The following is a 27,372-nucleotide window of genomic DNA, read 5'->3' on the forward strand; positions in this document are numbered from 1 at the left end:
TGCATTGAAAAAGTAGTACTGGCTTCCATCTGTTGAGTTCTCATAATAATATGAAGTACCAGGCTAAGCACTTCACAGCCGTGTCATTGTATGCATACAATAGCTATTATTATCTCCACTTTCCAGATGAGAAAACTGAGGCTTAGGGGGATTAATAACGAGGTCCCCACACAGTGAATGGCAGAGCTGGGAACCAAAGCCACAGCAGGAGCTCCTGAGCCCTACGCTATTAGAACTGACTATTCATTTTCTTTTTCATTCAGACAGAATAGCTTTCTTTCAGCTTTGGGAAGGTAAATTTGGGAATTTGTCACAAAAGGCAATGGAGGGTGCTATTCTGTTCATTTCTAGCCTTTTCTAGTCTCTCTGCTTTCTATTATGATCACATCTTTTCTATAACTGAAGGGGACATGGCTAAGTCAGCGAAAGAAATGAGGGAATGTTTGAGGATCTTGGGGAGATCCAGAATTCAAGGGTCTCTGGCAATCAATATGCTAATCACTTAACAATCCTCCAATAATTTAACAGCAAAATATGCAGGGTCCTGGGACAAATACGTTCTATTTCTGTGTCCCATCTGTGGTGGGGAGCACAAAAGAATGCTGGTCAAGGTCAGCAGGGGGCCTGGCAGAATCCCAGGTCTCTTCTGTCCCCACCCACACCCTTGTCTCAGGCCCCCTCGCCTGTCATTTCTCTAGAGCAAAGGGGTCAGATCTCTCAGCGGTGGGGAATGTCCACCACTCCCAGTTAGGCTATGAAACCCACTGTTGCAAAGAAAGAGAAATAATGGGAATCGTTGGGGGGAGGGATGTCGTGGACAGGAACCCAGAGAAGGGGCTGAAGGCTGATAAATGGGCAAAAATAATGAGTTGAGAAACTGGCTTGCTAGAAAAGGGTCAGAATCTGTGAGAGCGAGGCAGGAGAGTCCCTGTGGAGAATGGAAGCGGGCAGGACAAAGCAGAGAGGTCCCACCGAGAGGAAGGAATCCTGTACAGCCACCACCAGTCCCCTAGGATCTATAACAGGCCACCCCCAAGTTATTTTTCTTGTATCGACTTTAAAAATGTAATATTTTATACATGCAAAAGAATATATATTATAAATATTATCAATATGTGTGATATTTATATATATATGCATATATATATATATCAGGTTATTTTTAAGTCGTTAGACTTTCATGTCTAAATAAAGTGCAGGAAGGCAGGCAGTAGGTACAACAGGCTCTATTCCTGGATGAGCATGCAAGAAAGGGGAGAGAAATCTTTAACTGGGGTATGGGATCAATAATTTTTTTTTCTCTTTACTACTAGAAAGAGTACATTGCAGGTTAATAAGACAATAACTTTTAAAAGAGTGAACAACTTTTCCCAGTTTTCAGGGCTTATAGCCACATCCCCTCCACAGCAGAGTTGGGCTGATGCTGCAAGCTCAGGTCTTCCAGCAGGGAAAAAGTCTTTTCTCCTGGTCGTAGTCTCAATTGATGCTAAAATAATAGAGCACTTTGTGCCTCAAATAACTCTTTTGTATTAGCTTGTATGGAAAGAAGTTAACTTAGCGAATGTTATTTGCAAAACTTACATAACTCCAGAACTTTAAGGGCATCTGTCAAGAGAAATCTGCCTGAAAATAAGCCTAAGTAGGAATTTGGTCCCGCTGGGTGGTGGGATCTTATGGGTAACTTAACACAAGTGCTTTCCACTCCTATTTATTGAATTTCTTTCCCTTGTTCTCTGGGACTTTTTTGCCACAGCGCAGTGCCAAGGTTGAATGCACCCATGAACCTGAGAACAAGAATGTTAAAAGTCTTCAGCCCAAATGTGAGACAGCAGTGATTTGGGAGAGGAAGCAAGTGGGCATCACAGGTCCCTGTCGCAATCAGATGAAGAGCTTCTAAGCTGGAGGGGAGAGTTGGGGAAGGACTAAGAGTGTTAGATACCAGAATAGGGGGCCTCGCAGCCTGCTCTGAGTTGAGTCAAATCCCTGGTGGGACAAAGGAGGATAAGAGAAACCACATAATTTGGAGGTTGCTCAAGTGGATGCCCTCCGTAAGCTGCTTTTGGTCTAGAATTCTCTCCTGCAGCAACGTAATGGATAATGAAGTGCATTCAAATATAAATGCATCATTTGTTTTCTTTTTGATGGGAATTGTGGAAATAGAATTTATAAAGATCTCTATGTGTATAGGTCACAAATCATACAAAGAGTCCATCTGTGTGTGAAATGGAATGTTTTATGAATCCTGGCTATCAATAATAATAATGACAAGAAACCATTTGACTCTGCTAGAGAAAAAGTAAATTATCTTTCCCTTCTTTCTATTTAAAATCATAATACAAAACCATAAAAGTATGAATCAAAAAAAAAAGATAAGGAGAAAGTAGCATAGAGGTGTGGCAGGCAATTAATAAGAATATTTGTTACTTTTCTGGATTTTATGCTTGTGGTATTTGTCTACTTTGTAAAATTAATAATTTGTTGTGAATAAATGTTCATGCTTGAACCTAATTTTGTGTGTAATTTCATATTACGTTTTTTTCTTAAAGAACGCCTCCAAAATATTAATAGTTTCATCTGCCATCTCGTGACACTGTATCTGCTCCTGATTAAGTTACAGAAAATAAAAGAATGGCAATCTCTGTATAGTGAATTTAGGTCTTAAAAATATACCCATGAACATCTTAATATACAAAATAGATGTTATTTTTTTGTTAGTGGAAATAGTGTTTCAGTTAAAAGCATAGTTTTCCTAACAGTACTAAAATGCAGTTTCATTAAATGAAATCAGTCATTCTTTATATGGAGGCACAGGGGAAAAGATGTGCTCTATACACAGACAAGAAGGCATTTGAATCCCAGTGGGGCCTCTGATCAGTGGGGAGCTGGTCCTCCCTGAGCCTTGGTCCCCTCAATTCTGGGATGATACACAATAGGCACAGCATCATGCATCAGCCCCCCACCAGGATCAGGTCTGTCTGTGTCTCAGAAGGTCATGTCTGTAGACAGAAAACACTTTCATGAATGGATATTTAATTTTGTCAAATACTTTTTCTGCATCTGTTGAGATTATCATATGGTTTTCTCTTTTATTCAACTACTACAGTGCAGTGATTGATTTTTATAACATTAATTAAACCTTATGTGACTGGGATAAGCTCCACTTATTTATTGTGGTGTGTAATCCTTTATATCTATTGCTGGAATTAACTTGTTAATGTTTTGTTAAGAATTTTTGTGCTTATGATCTTGAGAGATACTAGTCTGTATGTTTCTTTTTTGTGTGATGTGTTTGGTTTTGATGTTAGTGGGAATGTCTCTAGAGTTTGTAGGGCTCCAGGTCTTTGTCTATTCAACCAATTCGATTAAAAACATAGTGCAAAATTCGTGGGCCTATGTGAAGTCTAGTAAAGATTTAGAAAAACAGGTAGAGAAGAGGTACTTATGTATTTGTTTATTATGTAAGCATTAACATAAAGTTCCTCTGCAATATCCACCTCTTCCTATATAGGACCATCTTTTCCAGTTCTTTAGCATCAAAGGCATTATTTCTGGCTTATTTCCTATCTCCTATATTGAAAAAAATGTAGCTGTGCTGTTATTACTCACAATTGCGGAAACTGTATTGAAACAACACAGATTTTCTTACCTTTGCAATCCCCTAATGGCATTTGATTGACATTGGTTATATCATTACTCATGATGCCATATCATCTATCCACTGCCTGTGAATATTAGCTTCCAGTGAGAGAAAATGTTATTACTGTGTTTTTTGGTGATGGCCACAAATGCAGGTTTTACCAACAGTGTGTGAGAAAATGTGAATCATATTTCATTTTCTGGTCATGTTAAATTTACTCTTTGCAATTTTATAGCATAAAGATAGAACGCTGTAGATTGTAATCATTGCATTTCTAAAATGATCTCTTTCAGTGTTGACCACCCTGCTGCCTTCTACACATGGCTACAAACAGGGAGTAGAGATGAGGGGTCTGTGGGTAGAACAAGGACAGTGGGCAGCACTGCAGTCAGCATTGTAGATGGGTGAGAATCCAGGCACAGGTCCAGATGTGGCTCAAACCCAAGGCTTGGCAGTGAATGTAGGCCAGAGTACTGATCTTGCTCTGTGTCTGCCATGTGTGAGAGTCACTCCATACCAGCATTTCAGTATCATCCTGGAAGCCCAGTCTTGCATGATCCTGCAAAAGCAACATTGAGCTACCAGACAGAGCAATCTGCTTGGCAGACCTCCCTGCTGGAACTGGAAACTTGCCATGGGATCCTGGGATGACCCCAGAAGTGTGAGTTCCCAAGTTTCCTGGGCATCTCTGATTGACACCATGTACAGCATAGAGGGTTAGAGAAAGAAGAATCTGGGACCATGAAGGTCCCATGCAAGCTCAAGGCACACCACTCAGGTGGCATTGCTGGCCTGAACAGAATCCAGGCACCAGAAGGAGACGTATAACATCTTGAGGAAGACACTCTAAATTGGATATCTGAGGCATAAGAGCCCATAGCAAAGGCCTCTTTGCTTGGGTCTCAGGGCAGTACTGGATATCAGAGTAACGTTGGCCTCATAGAATGAGCTAGGGCATTCCCCCCTTTCCTCTACAGTCTGTTTGTGTGGGATTAGCATTGTTTCTTCTTTAAATATTTGATAGAATTCACCAGTGAAGCCATCAGTACCTGGAGTTATCTTTGCGGAAATTAAACTAGGAATTACAATTCTTCAACCTATATAGGACTATTCAGGTTTTCTATTTCTTCTTGAGTACATTTTGGTAATTTTTGCTTTTCAACGAATTTGTCTATTTTATCTAAATTAAAATTATGGCACAAAATAATTATAATATTATCTTCTTACATTTTTAATGTCTATAGAATTTTTTGTGTAGTATAGGATTTTCTCTGTTTTATTTCTAATATTGGTAAATATTTGTCTTCTTTCTTGATAATCTAGCTAGAAATAAATCAATTTTATTGATTATTTTCAAAGAAATGAATTTTGGTTTCATTGATTTTTCTCTATTGTGTGACCATTTTCTATTTTATTCATTTATGCACTTATCCTTATTAGTTCCTTCCTTTTTTGACTTCAAGTTTATCTTGATTTCTTTTTCTACCATCTTAAGGTAGAACACTAGAGCGTTGATTTTAGTCCTTATTTTCTAAAATAAGCATCTAGAGCTATACATTTACTTCTAATCATTGCTTTAGCTGCAGCACACAAATTTTGATATATTGAATTTTCAATTTCACTTAGTTCAATGTAATTCTATTGTAGTTGAAAAATACACTTAGTATGATTTCAGGCCTTTTAAATATTTTGAGACTTGCTTTATGGCTCACTGTGTGGTCTATCATGATGTACGTACAATGTACTCTTGAAAAGAATGTGTATTCTGCAATTGTAAGGTGGAATGTTCTATAAATGTCAATTAGATCAAGTTGGTTAATAGTGTTATTTAAGTTTTCTATATCTTTATTGATTTCTTCTAATTACTTTATCAATTACTGAGAAAGAAGCATTAAAATATACAATTATAATTATGGATTTGTCTACTTCTCTTTTAAAACTATTCACTTTTGCCTCATATATTTTGAAACTATTGTTAGGTATATGCACATTTAATATTGTTATGTCTTCTTGATGAATTAATTCTTTTGTCATTATAACATGTTCTTTATTTCTTGTAATGTTCTTTGTTGTAAAGTTAATTTTGTCTATTATTAATATAGCTATTACAGCTTTCTTATGACTAGTGGTATATCATATATATTTTCAATCCTTTTATTTTTAACCTATGTCTTTATTTTTAAAATAAATTTCTTATAGGTAGAATATGCTTTGGTCTTCCCATTTTACTCTTTCAGAAAATTCCTGCCTCTTATTGAAGAATTTAGATTTATTCACATTTAATATAATTATTGAATAATTGGCTTTAAACCTAAAATCTTATGATTTATTTTGTATTTATCCCATCTGTTCTATGTTTATCCTCTTTTTTATTGCTTTCCATTAGATTATTTTTATTAACTTTATTGAGAAATAATTTATGCACAATAAACTTTTTCATCTTAAAGTATACAATTTGATGAGTTTTGGTAGTTGTAAACTCACATGGAATCACCACCACAATCCAGACACAGAACCTTTCAATAATAGTGTAGTTTTAGTATTCCATTTTTTCTCCACTATTAGTTTATTAGCTATACCTCCTTTTTAGTATTTGCTTTATTGTTTACAAATTGCATTCTTAATCTATTAACAGTTTACTTTCAAACAATGTTATACCAATTATGGATTATGTAAGAACCTTGCAACTATATACTTTCTTCTACTTCCCATCCTTTGTGCTATATATGTTTTCATATATTTTACTTCTACATACATTTTAAACCCCACAACACATTGTTTTATTTTTGCTTTAAGCATTAACTATCTTTTAAAGAGATTATAAGATGAAAAAATGACATATTTAACTACAAATTTGCCATTTTTAATGTTCTCCATTCTGTGTGAAGATCCAAGTTTCCATCTGATATCATTTGCCTTCTGCCTGTAGTGTAGGTTTGCTGACAATGGATTCTCTTAACTTTTGTTTGTATGAAAAGAACCTTTCTTTTGCCTTAATTTTTGAAACATATTTCTATGGGTATGTAATTTTACCTTGACAATTACTTTCGTTAAGCACTTTAAAGATGTCATTCCATTGTCTTTGGGCTTGCATAATTTCTGACAAGAAATCTATGATAACTCTTATTTTTTGTTCCTTTTATATAATAGTCTTTTTTCTATGGATGCTTTTAAGATTTCTCTCTTTATCACTTGTTTCAGTAATATGATTGTTATTTCTCTTGATGTAGTTTCCTCTGTTTTTTTTTATGCTGCATGGGGTCTGTTGAATTTCTTATATTTGTGGTCTTATAGTTTTGAACCAATTTGGAAAATTTTCTGACATTATTTCTTCAAATTTTTCTTCAAATTTCTTCAAAATTTTCTTCAAATATTTCTTCAAATTTTTCTGCTTCTCCCCTTTCTTTCCTCTTTTTATAGGCCTCCAATGACATACATATTAATATTATCCCACAGGTCACTGAGACTGTGGATTTTTTTTCACCCTTTTGTTCTTTGTGCATCAGTTTGGATAGTTCCTATTGCTATGTCTTCACATTCACTGACACTTTCCCCTCCTGTAGTTTCTAATTGTCTATCAATCCCATTCAGTGTAGTTTTCATACATAAAAGTTCTATTTGCACTTTTTATATATTCCATTTGTCTCCAAGTTATGTTAATTTCTCTTTCTGCCTTCTTGACATATGGAGTATATTTATAATAGTTCTTTTAATGTTCTTGTCTGCTGATTTTATCTCTTTATCAATTCCAAGTCTGATTCTATTTATTGATTTCCCCTGTTGTTTTGGGGTCAAGTTCTCCTGCATTTTGGCATATCTAGAAATTTTGATTGATTGCTAAGCATGGTAAATTTTATGTCCTGAGTGGTGGTGGTGTTGTTGTTTTCTTTGTCTCTTGGTCTTCCTTAGATAGTGTAGTTTCATTCTGGCAGGCAATTATGTTATTGAGGATTAGTTTAATAATTTTGAAGATTCTTTTAAAGCTTTTCAAGAGTGGATCTAGAGTAAACTTTACTTAAGATTGATGAGTAACACCTGACCCTTCTAGGGTCTTTACTGAATTCCCTGTGTGTTCAATGAGGCCTCTTAACTCTGGCTAGTGGGAACATGAATGGTTCCTGGTCTTATAGGAACTCTTGGATTTATTCAGCTTACAGCACCTCAGCAATTTCTCTTTCCCCTAACTTGTAAAGTTTCACCCTGTTCATGTACAGATCGAGGTAGTGAAAGACTAGAGGAGATGTCATGCAAATTTCTGGAGATCTGTTTATAGCTCCCTCAAATCTAGTACTCTGTCCCATGAATTCTCAGTGTTTCTGAACTCTGATCTCCTTAACTCAGTGAGGCCAACACATTTTGTTTAGGATTCTCCTCCCAGTACTATGATCTGGGAATTGCCTCTAGGCAGAAAGCCAGTGCTCACATAGGGCTCGCACAGTTCATTTCCCTTTCTTCAGAGATCATGGTCCTAAGCAGGTCTGTCAACCAATGTCAGAAAATTATTTTTATTATATTTTACCAATCTTTTTAGTTATTTACAGTCATGTGTGTGTGTCTGTATGTGTGCATGTGTGCGTGTGTGTGTGTGTGTGTGTGTGGTGATCCAGACCCCATTACTACATCATGGCAGGAAGCAAAAATTCCCCAGATACAAGAAGTGTTAAACTTTGCCTCAGTATTCTACTTCGAGTAAGAAAAAATGCTGCAGATTGCTAGACTCTGTTAAAAATGGCAAACTATTTATTTTTAAACACCCTCCTCTGGTCTCTACTACTTCTCATTCTCAGGAAACTTTTTATCCCAGGGTTTCATTTGAGTCTTGAAATCAACACAGTGATCTTCCAAATTATAACTTAATTAGTGCCAAGATTATCGTCTCAAGTAGAACTGGTTTAAATGGAAAACATTTCTCAGAGGCACGAAGTTTTAAATTGGGGATCTGTCTTTGGAAAACCATTTTGCAATATAAAAATTCCAAAGTTAATGATGTCCATAGTATGAAATGAATATTTTTTAAAAGTGATAAAGTGGTGATGAGGGGCACATGTATGCTTCCCTGGACCTGCCAACTGAAGTCCTTAGTTCAGGATAAAACTTGCCAAATATCTCACCTTTTAAGCTCAGAGAAATGCCTTCTTCTTTTTCTTTTTTTTTTTTTTTTTTTGAGACAGAGTCTCGCTTTGTTGTCCAGGCTAGAGTGAGTGCCGTGGCGTCAGCCTAGCTCACAGCAACCTCAAACTCCTGGGCTCGAGTGATCCTTCTGCCTCAGCCTCCCGAGTAGCTGGGACTACAGGCATGCGCCACCATGCCCGGCTAATTTTTTATATATATATATCAGTTGGCCAATTAATTTTCTTTCTATTTATAGTAGAGACGGGGTCTCGCTCTTGCTCAGGCTGGTTTTGAACTCCTGACCTTGAGCAATCCGCCCGCCTCGGCCTCCCAAGAGCTAGGATTACAGGCGTGAGCCACAGCGCCCGGCCTGAGAAATGCCTTCTTGATGCCAGCCCTACACTGTGGGATTTACTAACAGAAAGCATTCGGCAGAACCAGTTTCTTAAGTTTTACTCCTTTGGTTTTTGTAAAATAAGAGATACAGAGGAGGCAAGGCTATTAGATTTTTCAAGGAAGCAGAGTTCATGAAGTATTCACAAAGCCTTTTCCCTCCCCTTTATTTGGTGGAGATCCTGGGAGGCAGGGGACAAGGAAGTTTCAATTTGTTCCACCCTCTTCTGTTGAAATCTGTGTTTCCCAAGTTCCCTCCAGCCCCAGGAAGCGCTGTGGGGGTAGAGTGGGGGTGTGCTGCTGAGCCGGCAGAGCACTTGGTGCTGCTGCTGGGGCTGTGGGAGAGTGCCCCAGGACAGCAGGTCTGCCCACCCTTGGCTTGGCAAGGAGTGCTGAGTGCATGCCATGGAAGGTAGCTAGGGTTTGCCAGAAGTGGAGACTTTTGGGTGGATTGCTTGTTGCCATGGTAATGGAGGAGAAGAGGACAGAGGGACTGTGCAGGGGTGGGGCTTTGTGAGCTCCTTAAAGGCCAACAGTTGCATCATCCCCACTCAAAAGCCATTGCCAGCACTTGGTTCTAGTCCCTCTGTATTGGACCGGGAGGCAGAGAAGGAACTTGCCACCTCCGATGTCATTGCTCTGTAAGCTCTTCCCCAGGCACAAGGAAGGGAAAGAAGGGAGAGGGAGTTTCGAAAGTTTGAATTTCTGAAAGCATAGGATTAAACATTAAACCTGAGTGAGATGAAGAAATAAGAAGTCTAGCCTAGTCAGGATGAAAGTCCAAAATATTTTGTGCTGAGAATGAGTAAATTTCATTCTTGCACATATCTATGTTGAGGCTATTTAATCAAACTTATTAATATGCTCATGCAAGTACGTAAAACCAAACATAGCATTTGAAAAGCTTTTATATTGTGTTTGATTTTACACGCTTGCAAAATTCCCTTGAGAGGATTTTACTTCATGGACTGTTTTGACTGAGGCTTTAAAATTATGTATTTTCAATAAAGCGTGGACATAAGATGACTCCTTTTCTTCCTGGCAAATCTCCCTATAGCAAGCATAGACATTAGTCATTACTCCAAAATTCTTTGATCTGTACTCAAAATTAGGGTCATCTGTCTCAAAACTTTTCATTGCTTTATTGATGAGCAGGCATGAAAGCATCTAAATATCTTTGAATGGAAAATACTGTTTCCATGGGGACTTCTTTAGTGATCCTGAGTGCTTCCATCCCTATAAATCAGACAAGTTTGAATGATTTTGAGTGGCTTGTCAGCATTGGATAATTGGTTTGGCTTAGTTAGAGACAACAGTGTTGGTCACTCAATTATTAGAAAATCACAAACATGAGTTTTAGATATTACCATGTGGGGTTTTTTTTGAGCACAGTACAAGAATAGCCCACATAAATATGTAAAAATGCTTCCTGATACCATATGTATTAGCTTACCATTGCTATTATAAAAATTTACCACAAATTAGTGGCTTAAAGGACAAATTTATTGCCTAACATTTTTGGAGGTCAGAAGTTCTAAAATGAAAATGTCAATAGAGTAGTATTCCTTTTGAGGCTCTAAGGGAGAATCCATTTCCCTTCCTTTGCAAGTGTCTAGAGACTACCTGCATTCTTTAGCTTTGGCCCCTTCACATCACTCCAATCTCTGCCACCATCATCACATTTCCTTTTCTCACTCTGACTGTCCTGTCTCACTGTAAGAGCCCTTATAATTATAGTGGGCCCACTGGATAGTTCAGGATAACCTCCCCATCTTAATATCTTTAGCTTAATCACATCTCAAAGTCCCTTTGTTAGGAAAGGAAATATAGTCGCAGGTTCTGGGAATTAGCATATGGACAGCTTTAGGGAGGGGCCATTCCTACTACACTATATTAACTAAGAAAGCAAGAAATGGTATGACCATGTGCATCTCTAAATGTTAAAATCCAGAAGTTAATTTCTGACAATGGCTGCTTACCTGTCAATTGTGCTCAGTGTCAAATGTGTCCTTGATGCATCAGTTTTTCAACATGATGGAGACTGCCATCTTCCAACTTTATTGTGTCCCAACATTCATCCTCTTTCTTTCTTGGTTCCTTCTAGACCCTGTAACTCATCCTTTTCACCACTCTAAGGCCAATATGATTGACTCACCTGCTTGTCTTTTTGTAGCACCTACTCTTCTAAACTTTTAATTTCTTCACTCTGTCTGGCCTGTTAAGGTTTCTTAGAGGAAATCCCAAAATGGTCCTTGTTATCACCAAGTAAATTCATGGCCTTCAGCCTCTCCAGGGCCCTCAGTGTAGCCCAGAAAGCCTTCTATGTTTCCACTGTCTATGCTGCTGTTTTCAGGGTCTGTTACAAACTCCACCATCTGTTCTCTGAGTCTCTTCAGGCAAGTCTTTGGAGCTACTGTCAAAAAGACATAAAAAACTGACAAGGACGCATAAAAAAGGGAAGTCTTATATGCTGTTGGTGGGAATGTAAATTAATACAGTCATTATGGAAAAAAGTATGGAGGATTCTCAAAAAACTGAAAGTAAAGCTACCATATGATCTAGCAATCCACTGTTAGGTATTTATCCAAAGAATAGCAAATCAGTATATCAAAGGGATACCTGTACCCTCATGTTTATTTCAGAACTATTCATAATAGCTAAGATAACCTAAATGTCCATGCACAGATGAGTGGATAAAGAAAATGTGCTATTATATACACAACGGAATACTATTCAGCCACAAAAATAAAAATCCAGTCATACGTGCAAACACAGATGAGCCTGGAGGACATTACGTTAAGTGAACTAAGTTAAGCACAGAAAGGTAAATACTTTGCAGAACTAGGTGGGTTATAAAAAAAAAAAAAAAAAAAAAAAAAAGAAAGGTAAATACCGCATGTTCTCATTCACATGTAGGAACTACATAAACATTCTCAGTTCATGGAAGTAGAGAATAGAATTGTTGGTATTAAAGGCTACAAAGTGAGGGGGATGGGAGAGGCTGCTTAATAGATACAAAATTACAGCTTGAGAGGGGAAATGAATTCTGGTGTTCTGCAGCACTATGACATGACTATGGTTAACTATAATTTATTGTATATTTTGAAAAAGCCATAAGAGAGGATTTTAAATGTTCAGCACACAAAGAAATGATAAATATTTGAGGTGATGAATATGCTCATTTCTCTGATTTGGTTATTACACATTGTATGCACATATTGAAATATCACACTGCCTACCATAAATATGTACAGTTATTATATGTCAACTGAAAATAAAAGGAATAAAATCCAGTCTATTCCCATAGATAAAAATTATATTTGGAAAAAAAATTATATTTGGTATGGTTTTAATTTGTACTTTTCTTGTTATGATTGAGGTTACTTTCTTTTCATTTGAGATACTTTTATTTCTTTTTCTCTGAATTATTCATGCTTTTTCCATTATTTTCTGTTATATGAGTTGTATTATTCTCCTAGTTTGTTTATGTATTTTGTCTTTGCTTTCATTTCTGCAATTCAGGAGTTTTGGTTTTTATGTAATTGAATTTATTAATCTTATTTTATGATTATTAGATTATGAGTCATAGTTAGAAAGGCCTTTCCCATACCTAGGAAACTCCCAGTTTTCTAATACTACCCTTTTAAAAAAAACATTTAATCTTTGGTGCATTCACAATTTGTCAGGGTAAAAGATACAAGGTGTGGATCCAACTTTTTAAATCCAGATGGCTTTCCAGTTGTCCTAACATTATTTATTGAACAATCCATCTTTCCTCACTCATTTAAGGAACAACTTTGATTATTGTATTTTCTAAATTCCCATATGTATTTATTTCTAATATTGCTTTTTCTATTTTGTTATTTCTATTGATTGGTGTACTCATAGTCAGTTCCATACTGCTTTATTTAATGAAGCTTTTATAGTATGTTTTAATAACGGTTTGGCCTAGTCTTCTAGTCCGTGTTTATTGCTGGTTTTATTCACAGGCTTCCTAGCAATTCTTGCTTGTTAATTTTTTACATATGACCTTCAGAATTAACTTGTCTGGTTTTAAAAATAAACAAATAAGTAAATAATTAAAAACAAATAAATGTTGACATTTTTATTGAAATTATGCTGAATTTATAAATTAACTTGAGACTTGCCAGTTATGGAAACTTGCTTTCTAAGAATATGATATGTGTTTCCATTTATTCAAACCTTTTGTGTTGTTGAATAGTTTCAAAATTTTCTTTATAAAGTTGTTGCTTTTACAAATGGAATCTTTTCTTTCATTGTATCCTATTTATTACATCTTGTAAATATAAAAACTACTGATTTGCATATATTAATTTTTTACCCTATAAATTATATTAATTTTAAAGTCACTTCAGTTTATTGTTTTGGATGTGTGTAGGAGATTGTAGTAGTCACCAATATATGCTAATCCCATATAGTCTTTTTACAATGTAACATTAATGCTCTTCCATCAAGACTTGGGAGTCTATGCTCTATTCCCTTGAATGTGGGCAGGGCTGTCACTACAGCAGATGTGACACTATGTGACTTCCGAAGCTAAGTTCAGGAATATACTTCTCACCTGGACCTGCTGGGATCCAGGTACCATAATGTGATAAAACCAAGCAACCACACGGAAATGACACGTAGTCACATGGGATGAAGCCAAACAGCCACATGGAAAGGCCGCATGTAGTTGTTTCAGTCACAGCCTCTGCTGAGGTCTCAGCCAACAGCCAGCAGCAATCCCTGGATGTGTAAGTGAGCGAACCTTCAGATGACTCTAGCCACCAGCCTTCCAGTCACCCTAGGAGATACCCAGTGACGCATAGACGAGCTCATTCTACCAAGTCCTGCCCAAGTTGCAGATGCGTTAGCAAAATACATGTTGTTGCTTTAAGCCACTAAGTTTTGGGGTGGTTTGTTGGTAGTAATAGATAACTGGAACAAGTTTGTGTGCATGTGTGCGTGCATCTGCGTTCGTTTAAAATCATGTCATCTGCATATTGTGATAATTTTACCTTTTTTCATTTTAATTTTTATAACTCTAATTTTTCTCTAGTTGTGGTCTAGGGATAAAAACAACACACTCAATGTGATGTATGTTTCCTTCAAAATCCAGTAAGACACACCAAGCAATGTGCCTCTTTCCTAGTGGTAATGCATGCAAAATGAAACAATTTGATTTCACTATAGAGAGCAAATATTAGCATGTTTCACTCAGATCACTGGAGCTTTAGAACCTTCACAAGGGTAGATGACTCCAGATTTCTTTTTTGAGGTGGCCATTTATCTATTATCCTGTCATGCATGTGTCTTACCAAGGTGTCTAGGATACTGGCTGCATCATCCAAGCAGTATGATATAATCAATGTGAATAGAAATGTGATGTCCCATGGAATGATTAGACAACCAAGGTCACCGTATACTATATCACAGTATAGAGCCAGAATTGAAATAGCCTTGAGAAAATATAGTGAAGACATACTGCTATCCTTGCAAAGTAAAAGGAAATTTTAATACGTTCATACCATATACCAAAGACTGTATTGATTTACTCCAGCAAAGGGAGATCTCTTCTGGAAGAGCTGTGGTAAGTGGAGTCATCACTTAAGTAAGTTTACAATAATTTATTATCGTTCTCCAAAATCCATCCATCTTTTGTACACAGGCAGTATTAGTTTGCTAGGACTGCCCTAACAAAATACCACAGACTGGTGGGTTAAACAATAGAAATTTATTTCTCACCATTCTGGAGGCTAAAAGTCCAAGATCAAGGTGTCAGCAGGTTTGATTCCTCTGAGACCTCTCTCCTTAGCTTGTAGCTGGGGGCCTTCTCATCATGCCCTCATGTGGTCTTTGCTCTGTGTGTGTATGTTCCTGGTGTCTCTTTGTGTGTCCAAATTTCCCCTTTTTATAAAGATACCACTCAGATTGGATTAGGGTCCGCCTTTATGGTTTCATTTTAACTTAATCATCTTTAAGTACAGTCATATTCTGAGATACTGGGTGTTAGTGCTTCAACCTATGAATTTTAGAAGGGGCACAATTTAAGCCATAACACAGGTCAAACAATTAACTGTAGTTGTGGTGGCAACCACTAACCTGGGAGCCTTCAAGTCTTTGATGGTGGCACTAATTGCAGCAGTCATTCCCAGGGTGCAGTATTGCTTTGCTTTTCTGTTTTGGTGGATTTCTGCTTGACCTCTCCTTCTTAACAGTCCCAACTCTGGTAATTCCACTAGATGCATACTACATTTCTAGCAAATATAAGTATAATGTGAGTTCACCATGAGGCACCTGGGCCTGAATTGCACATTGTTTCATATTAAAATTGCAACCCTTGTTTCTTTTCATTTACAATGTTCAGGTGTTCTTTTGCCTATCTTCTTTGCAATCTTTCATGATTACTTCATTTTGTGTTTGTTTTGCAATATACAGCATGGAGCCGGGTTTTCCCAACTCTTTTTCTTTTAGTATTGAGTCAAACTCTTTTATATTTATTGATATAACACATATGTTTGGCTGGAGTTATTTCATAGTATATTATGATATGTGTTAGTTTTCTATATAATCATATTTTTCAACTGAACTCTTCTCCTTCAGGCTGAAATTTTTAATAATTTAGTTAAAAATGGAATGTATGTACATTTACTATTAAAGTATATCTGTCTTGATTTATCTGTAAATAAATTATCAGGAGCTTTTAGAAACTTCTCTCCTTCCTTTATATGGGTATAGGGCCCATGGGAGTGGCAAGTAAGAATAATCAGGCTCACTTAGGAAGTGGTTAGGCTTGTCTTAAATTACATTTAAATTTAAATGTAAGTTAAAATTAAAATTTTTTAAATTAAAAACTTTATATTTCTAAGATTTTTGAATTTTAAAATTTAATTGTAATTTCTGGAGTAAATGGTTTTATATCACTTGTTGATCTTTCTTAGCATGAACGATACCTATATTTATGTTAAATAATAATGTATAATTTATAACATGTTTTTCTACCTTAAAAATAATCATGGTCAAAGACTTTGTAAATTAACTTTTTAAAATAACTATTCTTTTGTAATTATCAAAAAGATACACATTTTTAAAATTAGGAAATTATAGGAAAGAACCAGTTTCAATAAACCCATTTTCAACAGGTAATAGAAAAAAAATAAGAAAGGAGACACCAGTGTTGTTAGGATTTTGAGATGTACCATTTAGACATCAGGTTTGGGGTTGTTTTGGTCTTTATTAAAGTTAGAGTTTGAATCCAGGAAAAGTTTCACACAATTAAATCAGGAGATCCAAATACACTCAGGGTTTAGACTAAATTGATGTCATTGTTACTAACATTGCCTGTTTGAAGCAACTGTGACATTATTGCAATAGGAAACATCTACCCCTCTACCCGTTGGGCCCACAGGGTGGCATAGGTTCATTTTTCCAGCCACCTTTAGGGCTAAATACACAGAAGCTTTGCTTTATGTCTGCCCCTTTGACTTTAACATATTTTTCAATAAGAAGCACAATAGAATTTTATTCTTTCTTGATTAGATGGAGTTATAATTGCAAAAATAAAAATCCAATGCCCAATTTTGGTTTTAAAAGTAGAAAAGTGGAAAAAAAAAGATGTTATTACCAATAATGAATTTGGGAAAAATTATTTAAAACAATGAGGGTGAATCATTTTGGAAACAACTGTATTCTATTTTTATGCATATTTGTGTATAAAAGATGTCCTTCCCCTGGGGGTGGGCGGGTGATGCCATTGCTTCCAATGCCTGAGCAGTAACGAGTCTTCAATGGCAGCTCAATCCAGCTCTTCCATTTAGTCTTGAATTTCATTCCAATTTAGGCTTCTCTTTCTCTTCTTCCATACCTAGAAATATAGGCAAAGTGCTTTATTTGAGCATCAGATTAAACTATGGGCAGGTTTGCTAAAGCTGCTCCCAAGAAATCATGTCTCCTCCCTTCTCCCATCCACCCTCCTGACCCACTCCCTTTTCCCCCCTCCTAGATAAGAAGGAAAGCCATTCATGACTGTCTCCAAAACATCCTCAGTGACTTTTCTCCCCACCCTTTCCCCAGAATCAGGACACATCTCTGGGACACACCCAGCTCCCATGGCCTCTGGGAGAGAGGGCTGCAAGCACATTTGTGACTCGCTGGGTTTGCGCAGAAACTCTAACCGGGCTACTTTTTAACCAGCTTCCAGCAACAGGACGTGTGCACCTCATGCCTTTCAAACAGGCTTAATTTATTTTTACTTTACTTCTGTCCCTTCCCAAGGCACAGAATCTGGATGTTCATATGCCAAGAAGTATTTATTTTTTAAGCTCATAAAAAGCTTATTATCCACAAGAATTGCTTATAAAAGATACCCAACTACCTTAAACTCAAGCTGTCTCTGTATTCAAACCGATCCTGGTAGAACTGTTTTTCTCCCTGAAGGACCTGTGTGTACTGGATTAGTAAGACCTTTGCCTGCTGTCTGCTGTGAATAGCCATGTCTCATTTTCCCAAAGATGAAAATGTTCAAGTCATTCTCATGAATTATGGTGAAATCTGACAAATGCTTCTCGCTTCTTTTTGCTTTGGCTTCTAGTGAAACATTTTTCTAATCATACCAAATTCTTAGAGACTTATTGTTTGTTTTGTTTCAATAGCAACAATGGAACAAAAGAACTCAAAATACTGCTTTGTAGGTTTTATTAGTATTCTTTCATAAATTGCAAGCTCTCTGAGGGCCAGGGCCCTTCATTGTTTTGTTCCTGACTATAGCCCTAGCACTTAACACAGCATCTGTCTCATAGTGAGAGCTCAATTAATCAATGTTGAATAAATTAATAAACAATGAACATTTAGAAGGTCTCAGAAGGCTGGGCTAGTGGAGAACAGCAGAACAAGAATGGGACTCTACACTGTAAAAAAATTGTGATGTCTAACCCCAGAGGATCATAATGACAGGGTTTACATTAGGAAGGACCCCACCTTACCCCCGACCTCTGTCTCCTAGTATATGTCTTGTGGGGTCAGAATAGTGTCAATGGGAGGTGGGTAGCATGCTCTGAACAGGTGTCTGCAGGCAGTCTTTTAGGTTTGGTTTTCATGGCTAAGGAACTGGCAGAGATTTAGAACACTTTTTCCAAATTCCTTCTCAGAAATCATACTAAGGAAAACTTCAAATTGAGGAGTCAGGACATCTGAAGGGTTGAAGGTGAGAAGGTACAATATGCCTTCGTTGTTGGGTAACCAAGGCAAAGGCAGAAAACACAGCCCAGATTCCACTCAACCAGCACACATGTGACTAGAGTCCCAACTTCCATCCCATGTTCCCTCTCCTGTGGAGAAGCTATCAGGGCCTAATAGCAGTTTGCTTTTCTTTTAAAAGTCTGTTTCCTCCAAAGCATTCTCCTACAGATGGGTTGACTTGGCAGCAATGGTGGAATCTTCAAAAGCGGGGGTGGAGAACAGGGGGTGTTCATTGACCTAGAGAGGGAAAATGGCTCCCCACTACTTTAGTTTGACAGTTGTGAGGGAGAGGGAAAAAATTAGATAGCTGTAAATAATGTTTGGAAGAACAAGGGGTGTAATTTCCACACAAAAAAGCAGAAAGAAACCTGTCACAAAGCTGAGGCAGGATGCACTTAGGGGGACCCAGGGGACAAGGCTGACGGGCCCTGAAGGAACCAGTCATGTGCCCTTCCTGCAGGCTGGGAGAGAGGCCCAACAAGGGGGCAAGCTCTGGGGGGAAGTGATCTGGAGAGGAAGCTGGAGGAGAAGGAATGTGAGGTTTCTGCTCACAGAGAACTGGTGTACTTTGCCCTCACCCCAACCTTTTGCTTTTGAGTACTCTCATTTCCTGTCTTCTATAATCAAATTTGACGATAATAAGACCGGTCACCTCAGTCAGATACACTGGGGCTGGGATAGAGCTTAAGTACAGCTGCTTTGGCTGTTATGCATTGAATTTTGTCCCCCTCCTCTCAAATTCATATATTGACGTTAACCCACAGTACCTCAGAAAGGGAGATAGTGCCAAGGGTGTGGCTGGACAACTATTTGCTAAAGAAATTAGGTTGTGACTCATGGATCCAATCAACCATCTCAGCAGAAGCCAGAAAGAGAGAGGTGGTTATCCAGGAAGGACCTGGGGAGTTCCCTCTTGTCCGACTGCTTGAAGCCCATGAATTGCACGGGAGGCCAACATGGTTTTTGAAAATTTTACACCAGGAAAAACAGTCCATACTGGAATGAAAGGGCCAGAGACAGAATGCAATGAAGGGCCAATGACTCCAGCCACCATTCAGGGACTGCTTCCTCCTTGGTGGCAGAGGGTGGGGCTGCTACCCAGTGCTGAGGGGGCAGGGTTAGTATTACTGGTACCTCGAAGGTGGGGCTCCCTACTCCTTCCCCAGTGAGCCCTGAGGACAGAGCACCCCGCCAAGAGGATTGTTTTTAAGCCTTAACACTGAATGGAACTTTCCCTGCTTGTTTTCAGACTTGCTTGGGCACCATGACCCCTTTTTTCTCTGCAATTTCTCTTGTTCAGAATGGGAATTCTATGCCTGTCCCACTTTTGTGTTTTGGATGCAGATAACTTTTTGTCTGGTTTCCCAGGCTCACAGGAGATCAATTTTGCTTCAGGATGAATCATATCCTGAGTTTCACACGTACCTGCTTTTCATGATATTTAAGATGAGATTTTGGATTTACTTAAGAGTTGATGTTGAAGAGACTTTTGGACTTTGGGATGGGGCTGTTTTCTTTGCCTGAAGGACATGAACTTTGCTGGGGGAGAAAGTGCAGTGTTATGAGCTGAATGTGCCCCCCTAAAAAAAATTCAAATGGTGAAGTCCTAAGCCCCAGTGCCTCAGAATGTGACCTTACTTGAAGATAGGGTCTTCATAAAGTTAACATGAGGTCATCAAGGTGGTCTCTAATCATATATGACTGGTGTCCTTACTTTTAAAAAGGCAAGAATTTAGAGACAGTCTCACATACAGGGAGAACACCAGAAAGGCCTGGAACAGATTCTTCCCTCACAGTTCTCAGAAGGAGTCAGTTCTCCTTCAAGGGCCAGCCAAGACCTTGATTTTGGACTTCCAGCCTCCATAAATGGGAGTCAATAAATTTCTATACTTTGTTATGGTAACCTTAGCAAACTAAAGCAACTTCCACAAAGCCATCCTGAGTGACTTGGTTTTAAAAAAAGCAAGGGCTCGACTATTACTTTAATCTATTTTAAGGGCTTTTTAAAAGTTCATATTTCATATCAGTTTGGCCTATTTTGTTGTTTTACAAGCTAGGTCTGTAGTTGTCAACGTGAGAGCCAAGCTCTCAACGTGTCTGGGTTTCCAAAACATGGCGACATTTTGATAGTTCACTGGAAATAACCTTGGATTGAACATTAGAAGACATTGGCTCTACCACCGCCTATTCTGGGGGGTCACTTAAGAGTTCTAGGCTGCAGTTGCCTTTAGTAAAAGGAAAAGGTCAGTTTGGATGATTTCTAATTTCCCTATCAAGTATAAAATTCTGTAATAATGCAACCTGTTGTAGCTAACATATCATAACCAAGCAAAGCGAATTGAGCCATTAGAAACCATTATGGAAAAAAAGGAAGGTGGCTTAAATGCAGCATTCCTTCTTGGGGGATTTTGTAGTAGTTGATGTGTGGTAATCAGGTTGTAAGACTGGACTGCATTGTGCTCAGTTCATTCTAACACACACGTGCACACATGTGCATGGCACACACTGCTTTTAATCAGCAGTTTCCAGCTCAGGTACTAACAGAACCACGCAGCTCATGTGACTGAGTGACGTGGCCAGGTGAGATCTAGGGATGATGAGGGAGCCATAGAAAGTGGGCAACGGATACTCAATCCTAATCCACTGTTGCCAATAGAGAATAGTGGGCTGGGTGTTTCCAGAGCTTAAGATGTTCGGTGAGAAGCTGAAAATCTGGCCTTTATGTGAAATCTCCCGCTCTTTCAATGTTGGCTCAAAACCAAAAATCCCACTGTGTAGGCCCTAACAAAACTTCTTGGTGAGTAAAATTTGGGGGATGCCATCAGTTTGAGACCCTCTTGTAAATGGGGAAGATGCCTACTTGACACAAAACATCGTGTCTGTGGGATTAAATAGACGATCCCTTGGAGATAAATTAATTGCTGTATCTGAAATGAGTTACAAAATGTTAGTCAACCCTTACTCATGTCACTTAAGAGAATGGCACAGACAAATTGAACAGATCCTTCAAAAAAACCTTAGTTTCATTATTCATTTTTAACTCCTCATTCAAAGCTGCTAAAAAGCAGTATTCCATTAATCCGGATTGGACATTTATCTCTGCTGGTTTTCAGGTCATCTTCCCACAGAAGTAGCAGAACGATGGCCAAATGAATGTCACACCAAGCAAAATCAAGGGGAAGCGGCCAGTCAAAGGTACTTCCCCAGTAACATATATTGGCCATATGAGTTTAAATTTAAATACAGCCTTTCTCCCAAGAAGCCAAGAAAAGCTTACATTATGATCTCAGAATAGTTTTGTAAGTTAAATAAATGCTTCTATAAATTAACTAATAGAGAAAGATTACTATTCCCATTTAAAGATGGGAACATTGTTAAAAGATTCATTTTTGGTCATCCAAGCTATGGCCTGAACTGAATACAAAAATGGGACACCTTTTCTAATAGACCACTTATTAACATCAGAAGCTGCTGAGAAAAGACAAGCTCAAATTCCTCTGGGCTGATACCTTGACGCACACAATCTTAGCAGATCCACACACAAAACAGTCTGATTCAATAACCATGACAGGCGTGTGCTTTATTTGTCTGATTAGATGGAGTTCCTGGCACAGGGGTGCTCAGTGTCTGGGGCACAGAGTCCATTTACTGGTGGTGTCTAGGATGCTGAGACTGTGTCGGAGGAGGTGTCCAGAGCTCTCTAACCCCCCCAGGCCATCTTGCCTTTGGCTGTATTTTCATGCAGGTCTTAAATCACTACATGTCTGTGGCTGTCGCTTTTTCCACCATCCAATTTTTATGTTATCTTAGATACACTTTGGACAGGTTTTGCACAGCTTGGATAAGATTGCATGCCTTGCCAAGATGGAGGCTCTGCCATAAATGGAAACAAAAGAGAAATCAAATCATAGGTTAGGAGAGTTTCTATAGCAATGAAGTATTATCCTCTATTGCATGTGCCTCTCTGCCACCTTCAGACCTTCAATATGACAGCCACTGGGGAGTCACGGTGGCCAGAGGCATTCTACACTGCTTAGAATTCTGGCAGAAGGGCAGTGAGACCTCTCCCAGGTGACCTCTCCATGTAAATGATGGCATAGAAAGTGAAGTGGAGATCTGGGTGACTTTTAATGAGACTGTTTGGTTACATTTAATCACTTATCTATTTAATTTGGGGTCCCTTTAGCGAAGGTAGCATTTTGTTAATCAGGGTGAACTTCTCCTATTTTTTTTTTCTGTTAACACTACATCTTTCCCTATAAAATTTGTGGACATGCTTCTTTCCTCTTTAGACTTGGATGTTTTGCTAGCTAATAAGACCAAGTGGCTAGTAAACCTTTCAAGTAACTGCCAGCAGCTCTTAAATTAATATTGTAGTTAGAAAAATGAAGCTCTTCATGAGAGATCTTATGTGAGGGATAAAAGAAGAGGCTACAGTGGAATTTTCCCTCAGTCTCTGCATACGCTCTCATCAGCAGTAATGTTCTTGTTTTATGCTCCCCTAAACAATACTTACTTTTCTGTGTATCCCAGATATAGTTGTTCAGAACTTCTCCCAGCAGGTATAGAAAGTTCATTAAGATGGTTGTAAACCCAAAGAAGATGATTCTGGCTCCCGGGCCAATGTGTTCCAGAAAAGGGTACACCCACATGCCGGTTACGTGATGCACCCAGCACACCCTGCAATGGAATTGGAAAGGAGACAAAGACAGGAGTCATCCTCATGGCAGACAGATGTCAACGCGGCCGTGTTGCAAACAGACACTCCCCACTCTCACCGCTCTTCAGCAGTTGCCAGCCTCAAGTTTGCTTGTGCTGCTCAGGAGCTACTGGAAACTTTGCTGTTCTTTGTTTTCTCTTACTTTTTAACCTGAAGTAATTTTAGACTCCCAGAAGACGTGCATGGAGTACAGAGAGTTCCCCTGCATCCCACACTCATCTTCCCCTCATGTTAGCATCTTGGATAATCCTGGGAGAGTCCCTAAAATTAAGAAATTGGCCAGATGAGGTGGCTCATGCTGGTAATGCTAGCACTGTGGGAGGCAGAGGTGGAAGGATCTCTTGAAGCCAGGAGTTCAAGACCAGCCTTGGCGACGTGGTGAGACCCCATCTCTATAAAAACGTTAGCCAGGCATGGTGGTGCATACCTGTAATCCCAGCTACTTGAGAAGAAAAACAAAAAGGAAAAACTTAACATTGATACAAGAGTATTAATTAAGCTATGAACTTTATTCACAGTTCCCCAGTGTCTCCACCAGCATCCTTTCTCTGTTCTGGGATCCAATCCTGCAGCTCACATGGTATTCAGTCATCACGTCTCCTGAGTCTCCTGTGTCCTGGCAGTTCCTCAGTCCCTCCTTGTCTTTGATGACACTTGAAGAATTCTGGTCAGGTATTTAAAACTGCTGGCTTTATTAAGACTGTTAAACAATCTTTTAAATCTCTTCTTTACATAATGAAACAATGTAGCATTAGGCAACGATGCTATAATAAAACCTAGGTGAGTACGTGCCAGGTATTACTACCTTGCCGTACTGCCTTCCAACCAGATACCAACATGCTTTCCATATGCTGCTAGAACCATCCACAACCTACAGGCTACCAGGCTTCCCACTCCTCTGATCTTTGGATACCACATTTATTTCACTTTTTTCCTACTTTACATACTTAGTTGTAATAATTCTATTTGTGTTCTCAAGATATTTTTGACTCAGTGTTAATAGCAGCATCATTCATTGCCATTGCTTTCAAAAGTTTAGTTAGAATATTCGCTCCGTTGCCTTGGTCTTGACATGACTGTTATACAAAATATTCTTGAGTGCATTCCTTTATCAAATGTTGGCAATTTTGAGGACTATATACAAATAACTTTATTGCATTGAAAATGAAGATTACTTTTTATACATCCGTGTTTGAGGGTCATTTTCCTTATCCATGGCTTCACTCTTTAAGCAGTTTACTTACATATAACTTAGCTATACATGCACCTCATTTGAGGCAGGAAATCTGAGGATCTAAACCTTAGAGCTTATCACAGTGAGGGTGATATCACCCACTGCCCCCACCACAGGTAAAAATTCAAAAATTCATTCTGGAGGTGGTAGTGAAACAATTTTACTCTTTTTATGTAGAAAGCACAGATACATACATATATGTATATATACATACACGAATAAACTCATATATGTATACAGAAATATACGAATATAGATACACACACACACAACACATAAACAGATATATACTATATCTGTGGTCTTAAAATTAAATGGCCTAGCAATTGAACTCCTAGGTATATATCCAAAAAAAACTAAAAGCAGGGACTTGAACAGATATTTGTACATCAATGCTCATAGGTGTCAAAAGTTGAACCAACCCAAGTGTCCATCAACAGAAGAATGAATAAACAAAATGTTGCACATACATACAATGGAATATTATTCAGCCATAAAGCATGAAATTTTGATATATGCTATGACATAAATGAACCTTGAAGACGTTATGCTATCTGAAATAAGCCATGCATAAGACAAATATCGTATGATTCCACTTAGATGAGATTACTTAGAATAGGCAAAGTCATAGAGACAGAGAGCACAATAGAAGTTACCAGGGGCTGGGGGGAGTGGGAAACAGGGTGCTATTGTTTAACAGGTACAAAGTTTATGTTGGGAATGATGCCCAGACTAAAGAATTTGTTTAAAAAACTAGCAAAGCTGAAAGAAAGAAATGAACATCTGATTTCTGTTTGGCTGCATGGATTTGCTTCCCTAAATGAGGCATTTAGTATTGTCTCCAAAATGGAAGTGAGGGTTGCTTGGTTTTTGTTGTTGTTTGGTTTTTTAGGTTTCCCTGACTTGGTAGCTCATCAAAGATCTCAGATACACATGTCCTGTTATTTGGGGTTTCACCCTGGATCAGTGTGAATGATGTATCCGCTTGTCCTAACAGGTTGTGTTTTCACCATTTGTTTCCTTGATATTATCAGGACTCAATTCTCTGCACAAAGATGACTCATGGCCTTGCTCATCTATTTGTGGAAAGTTCTTAGTTCTTGGTTGACTTTCAATTTTTTTCATTCTAAGGCCTTCTTGTCTTAGTGCCCAGATAGCTTATGCTTAAGGTAGTGGCACCAATTTTAACTTTAGTCTAAGAAATCGATAACCATGATGTGTGTGCTCATACATATATATGCACATATTAGTGTCATAAGATTTCTAGATTGTCTCTTTTATTAAATGTGCCTCCAATTTCATTCACTTTAACATGCAATTAAAAAATAACATTTATTCATGCCTCCTCTCTGAGTACTTTGCTGCACACTAGGGATACAAAAGCAAATGAGGTAGAAGTAATTCCTGTCTGCATGGAGTACAGTCTAAAGAGAAATACAGATATTAAAGGAAAACTTACAAGTGTAGTCAGAATTAAGGAAGAGTAAGTATGGGGATACCATGAGTAGTACATAGGGATTATTCCCTGATTTTTTTCTTAATTGTCTACTTATTATTATTCTTTCTTTCTCTTGTGTATTCAACTTTCTTTCAAACCAGTTTTTTCATAATTGGTAAAGATGTTCAAATGTCTTTCATTTAAGAAAAATGAAAAGTGTCCATCGGCTTCACAAAAACAACTCTATATCCCTTCTTCCCTTCAAAGACAATCTTCTCCAAAAAGGAGCCCACAATCACTGATTCCACATCTGAACTTTGTAGTCACTATTCTATCTGCAACAGTCTTCCTTCTTTTCTTGATACTCTACCAAGACATATTGGCTTCTTTGACATTAATTTCTCATGGTTTTCCTCCTTCCACTTTGCCTGCTCCTCTTGGTTCCCTTTGTAAGTTCACCCTTCACAACACTACCGTGAAATGCTGAATTTCCTTAAGGCTTGGTTTCTAAAGCTTCTTCTCATATCATGCATTCTCTATGGATGAGTTCATTGAGGGCAGTTGCACCATGTCCACTACCTATATGCAGATAATTCACACATTTACTTCCTAACCTTGATCTCTCCTTTATTCCAGAAGTTTATCAAACAGTTCTCAAGACATCTTATTTCGTACATCTCAAAGATACCTCAAACTCAATATATCTAAACCTAAAGTCATGGTCTTGCTCCAGAAACCTCCAGTATTCCTTGCCTCTGTGAACAGCACTACCATTTATCCACTTTTATAGCTCAAGCACCTGGGAGCCATCTTTTATACTTCCCTCTCTTTTATCACACAGTCAGTTCATTACCCTGTCTTATCACACATCTCCCCAGCATGTGGATTTTTTCCATCCCTGTTACCAGCATCTTAATTTATGTCACAAACATTTCTGTCTGGAGAACTGTGATAGTTTCTAATTAGTCTCTACATCTATTTTTGCCTTCTTCCAATCCATCTCTACTGCTGCCGGAGTGATTTTTCCAAACCAGAAATCTGAACATTACATCCTTGCTTTCAACATGTTAATGGCCTACCACTGCTTTTTTGTTAAAGACCCAAATTTTCAACAAAGTCTAGAGAGCTCTTAGCAGAGTGGCTTTTACATGTCTCTGGCACCATCTCATGCTTTGCTCCTGCTCCTCCTTGCATTCCTGCTTCTCTGGCTTTCCTTTGCTACCTTGATTTCTCCACGTTCCCTCCTCCTCATGTGAATTTTCTGCTGATGCTTTTTGTTACTCACCTCTTAGACTAGTTGTTATATTTATTTATTTATTTATTTTGGAGACAGGGTCTCACTCTGTTGCCCAGGCTGGAGTGCAGTGGCATGATCACAGCTCACTGCAAACTCAAACTCCTGGGCTCAAGTGATCCTCCTGCCTCAGCCTCCTTTGTAGCTGGGGCTACAGGCACATGCCATGGCACCTAGCTAATTTTTTTTTTATTATTATTATTGGTAGAGACAGAGACTTGCTGTGTTGTTCAGGCTGATCTCGAACTCCTGGCTTCAAGTGATCCTCCTATCTTGACTTCTCAAAGCTGGGATTACAGGCATG

General features: G+C 38.2%; 1 protein-coding gene across 4 annotated transcripts in view; it reads right to left on the minus strand.

Moving 5' to 3' along the window:
- Positions 1–16,359: 16,359 nt before the first annotated feature.
- Positions 16,360–27,372, minus strand: part of AIG1 (androgen induced 1) — a 229,551-nt gene continuing 218,538 nt past the window's right edge. For 2 of the 4 annotated variants that reach the window (XM_012759727.3, XM_012759729.3), the window contains 2 exons: positions 22,899–23,062; positions 16,360–17,009 (listed from right to left, as the gene is read on the minus strand). In XM_012759727.3, the coding sequence (XP_012615181.2) occupies positions 16,982–17,009; positions 22,899–23,062 (192 nt within the window). In that variant the 3' untranslated portion in view covers positions 16,360–16,981. Of the gene's footprint in view, positions 17,010–21,936; positions 22,256–22,898; positions 23,063–27,372 lie in introns of those variants that run through there. The other 2 variants (XM_012759726.3, XM_012759728.3) reach the window with 1 other exon arrangement.

This window comes from Microcebus murinus, chromosome 5, assembly GCF_040939455.1.
Source record: "Microcebus murinus isolate Inina chromosome 5, M.murinus_Inina_mat1.0, whole genome shotgun sequence".
Lineage (NCBI taxonomy): Eukaryota > Metazoa > Chordata > Mammalia > Primates > Cheirogaleidae > Microcebus > Microcebus murinus.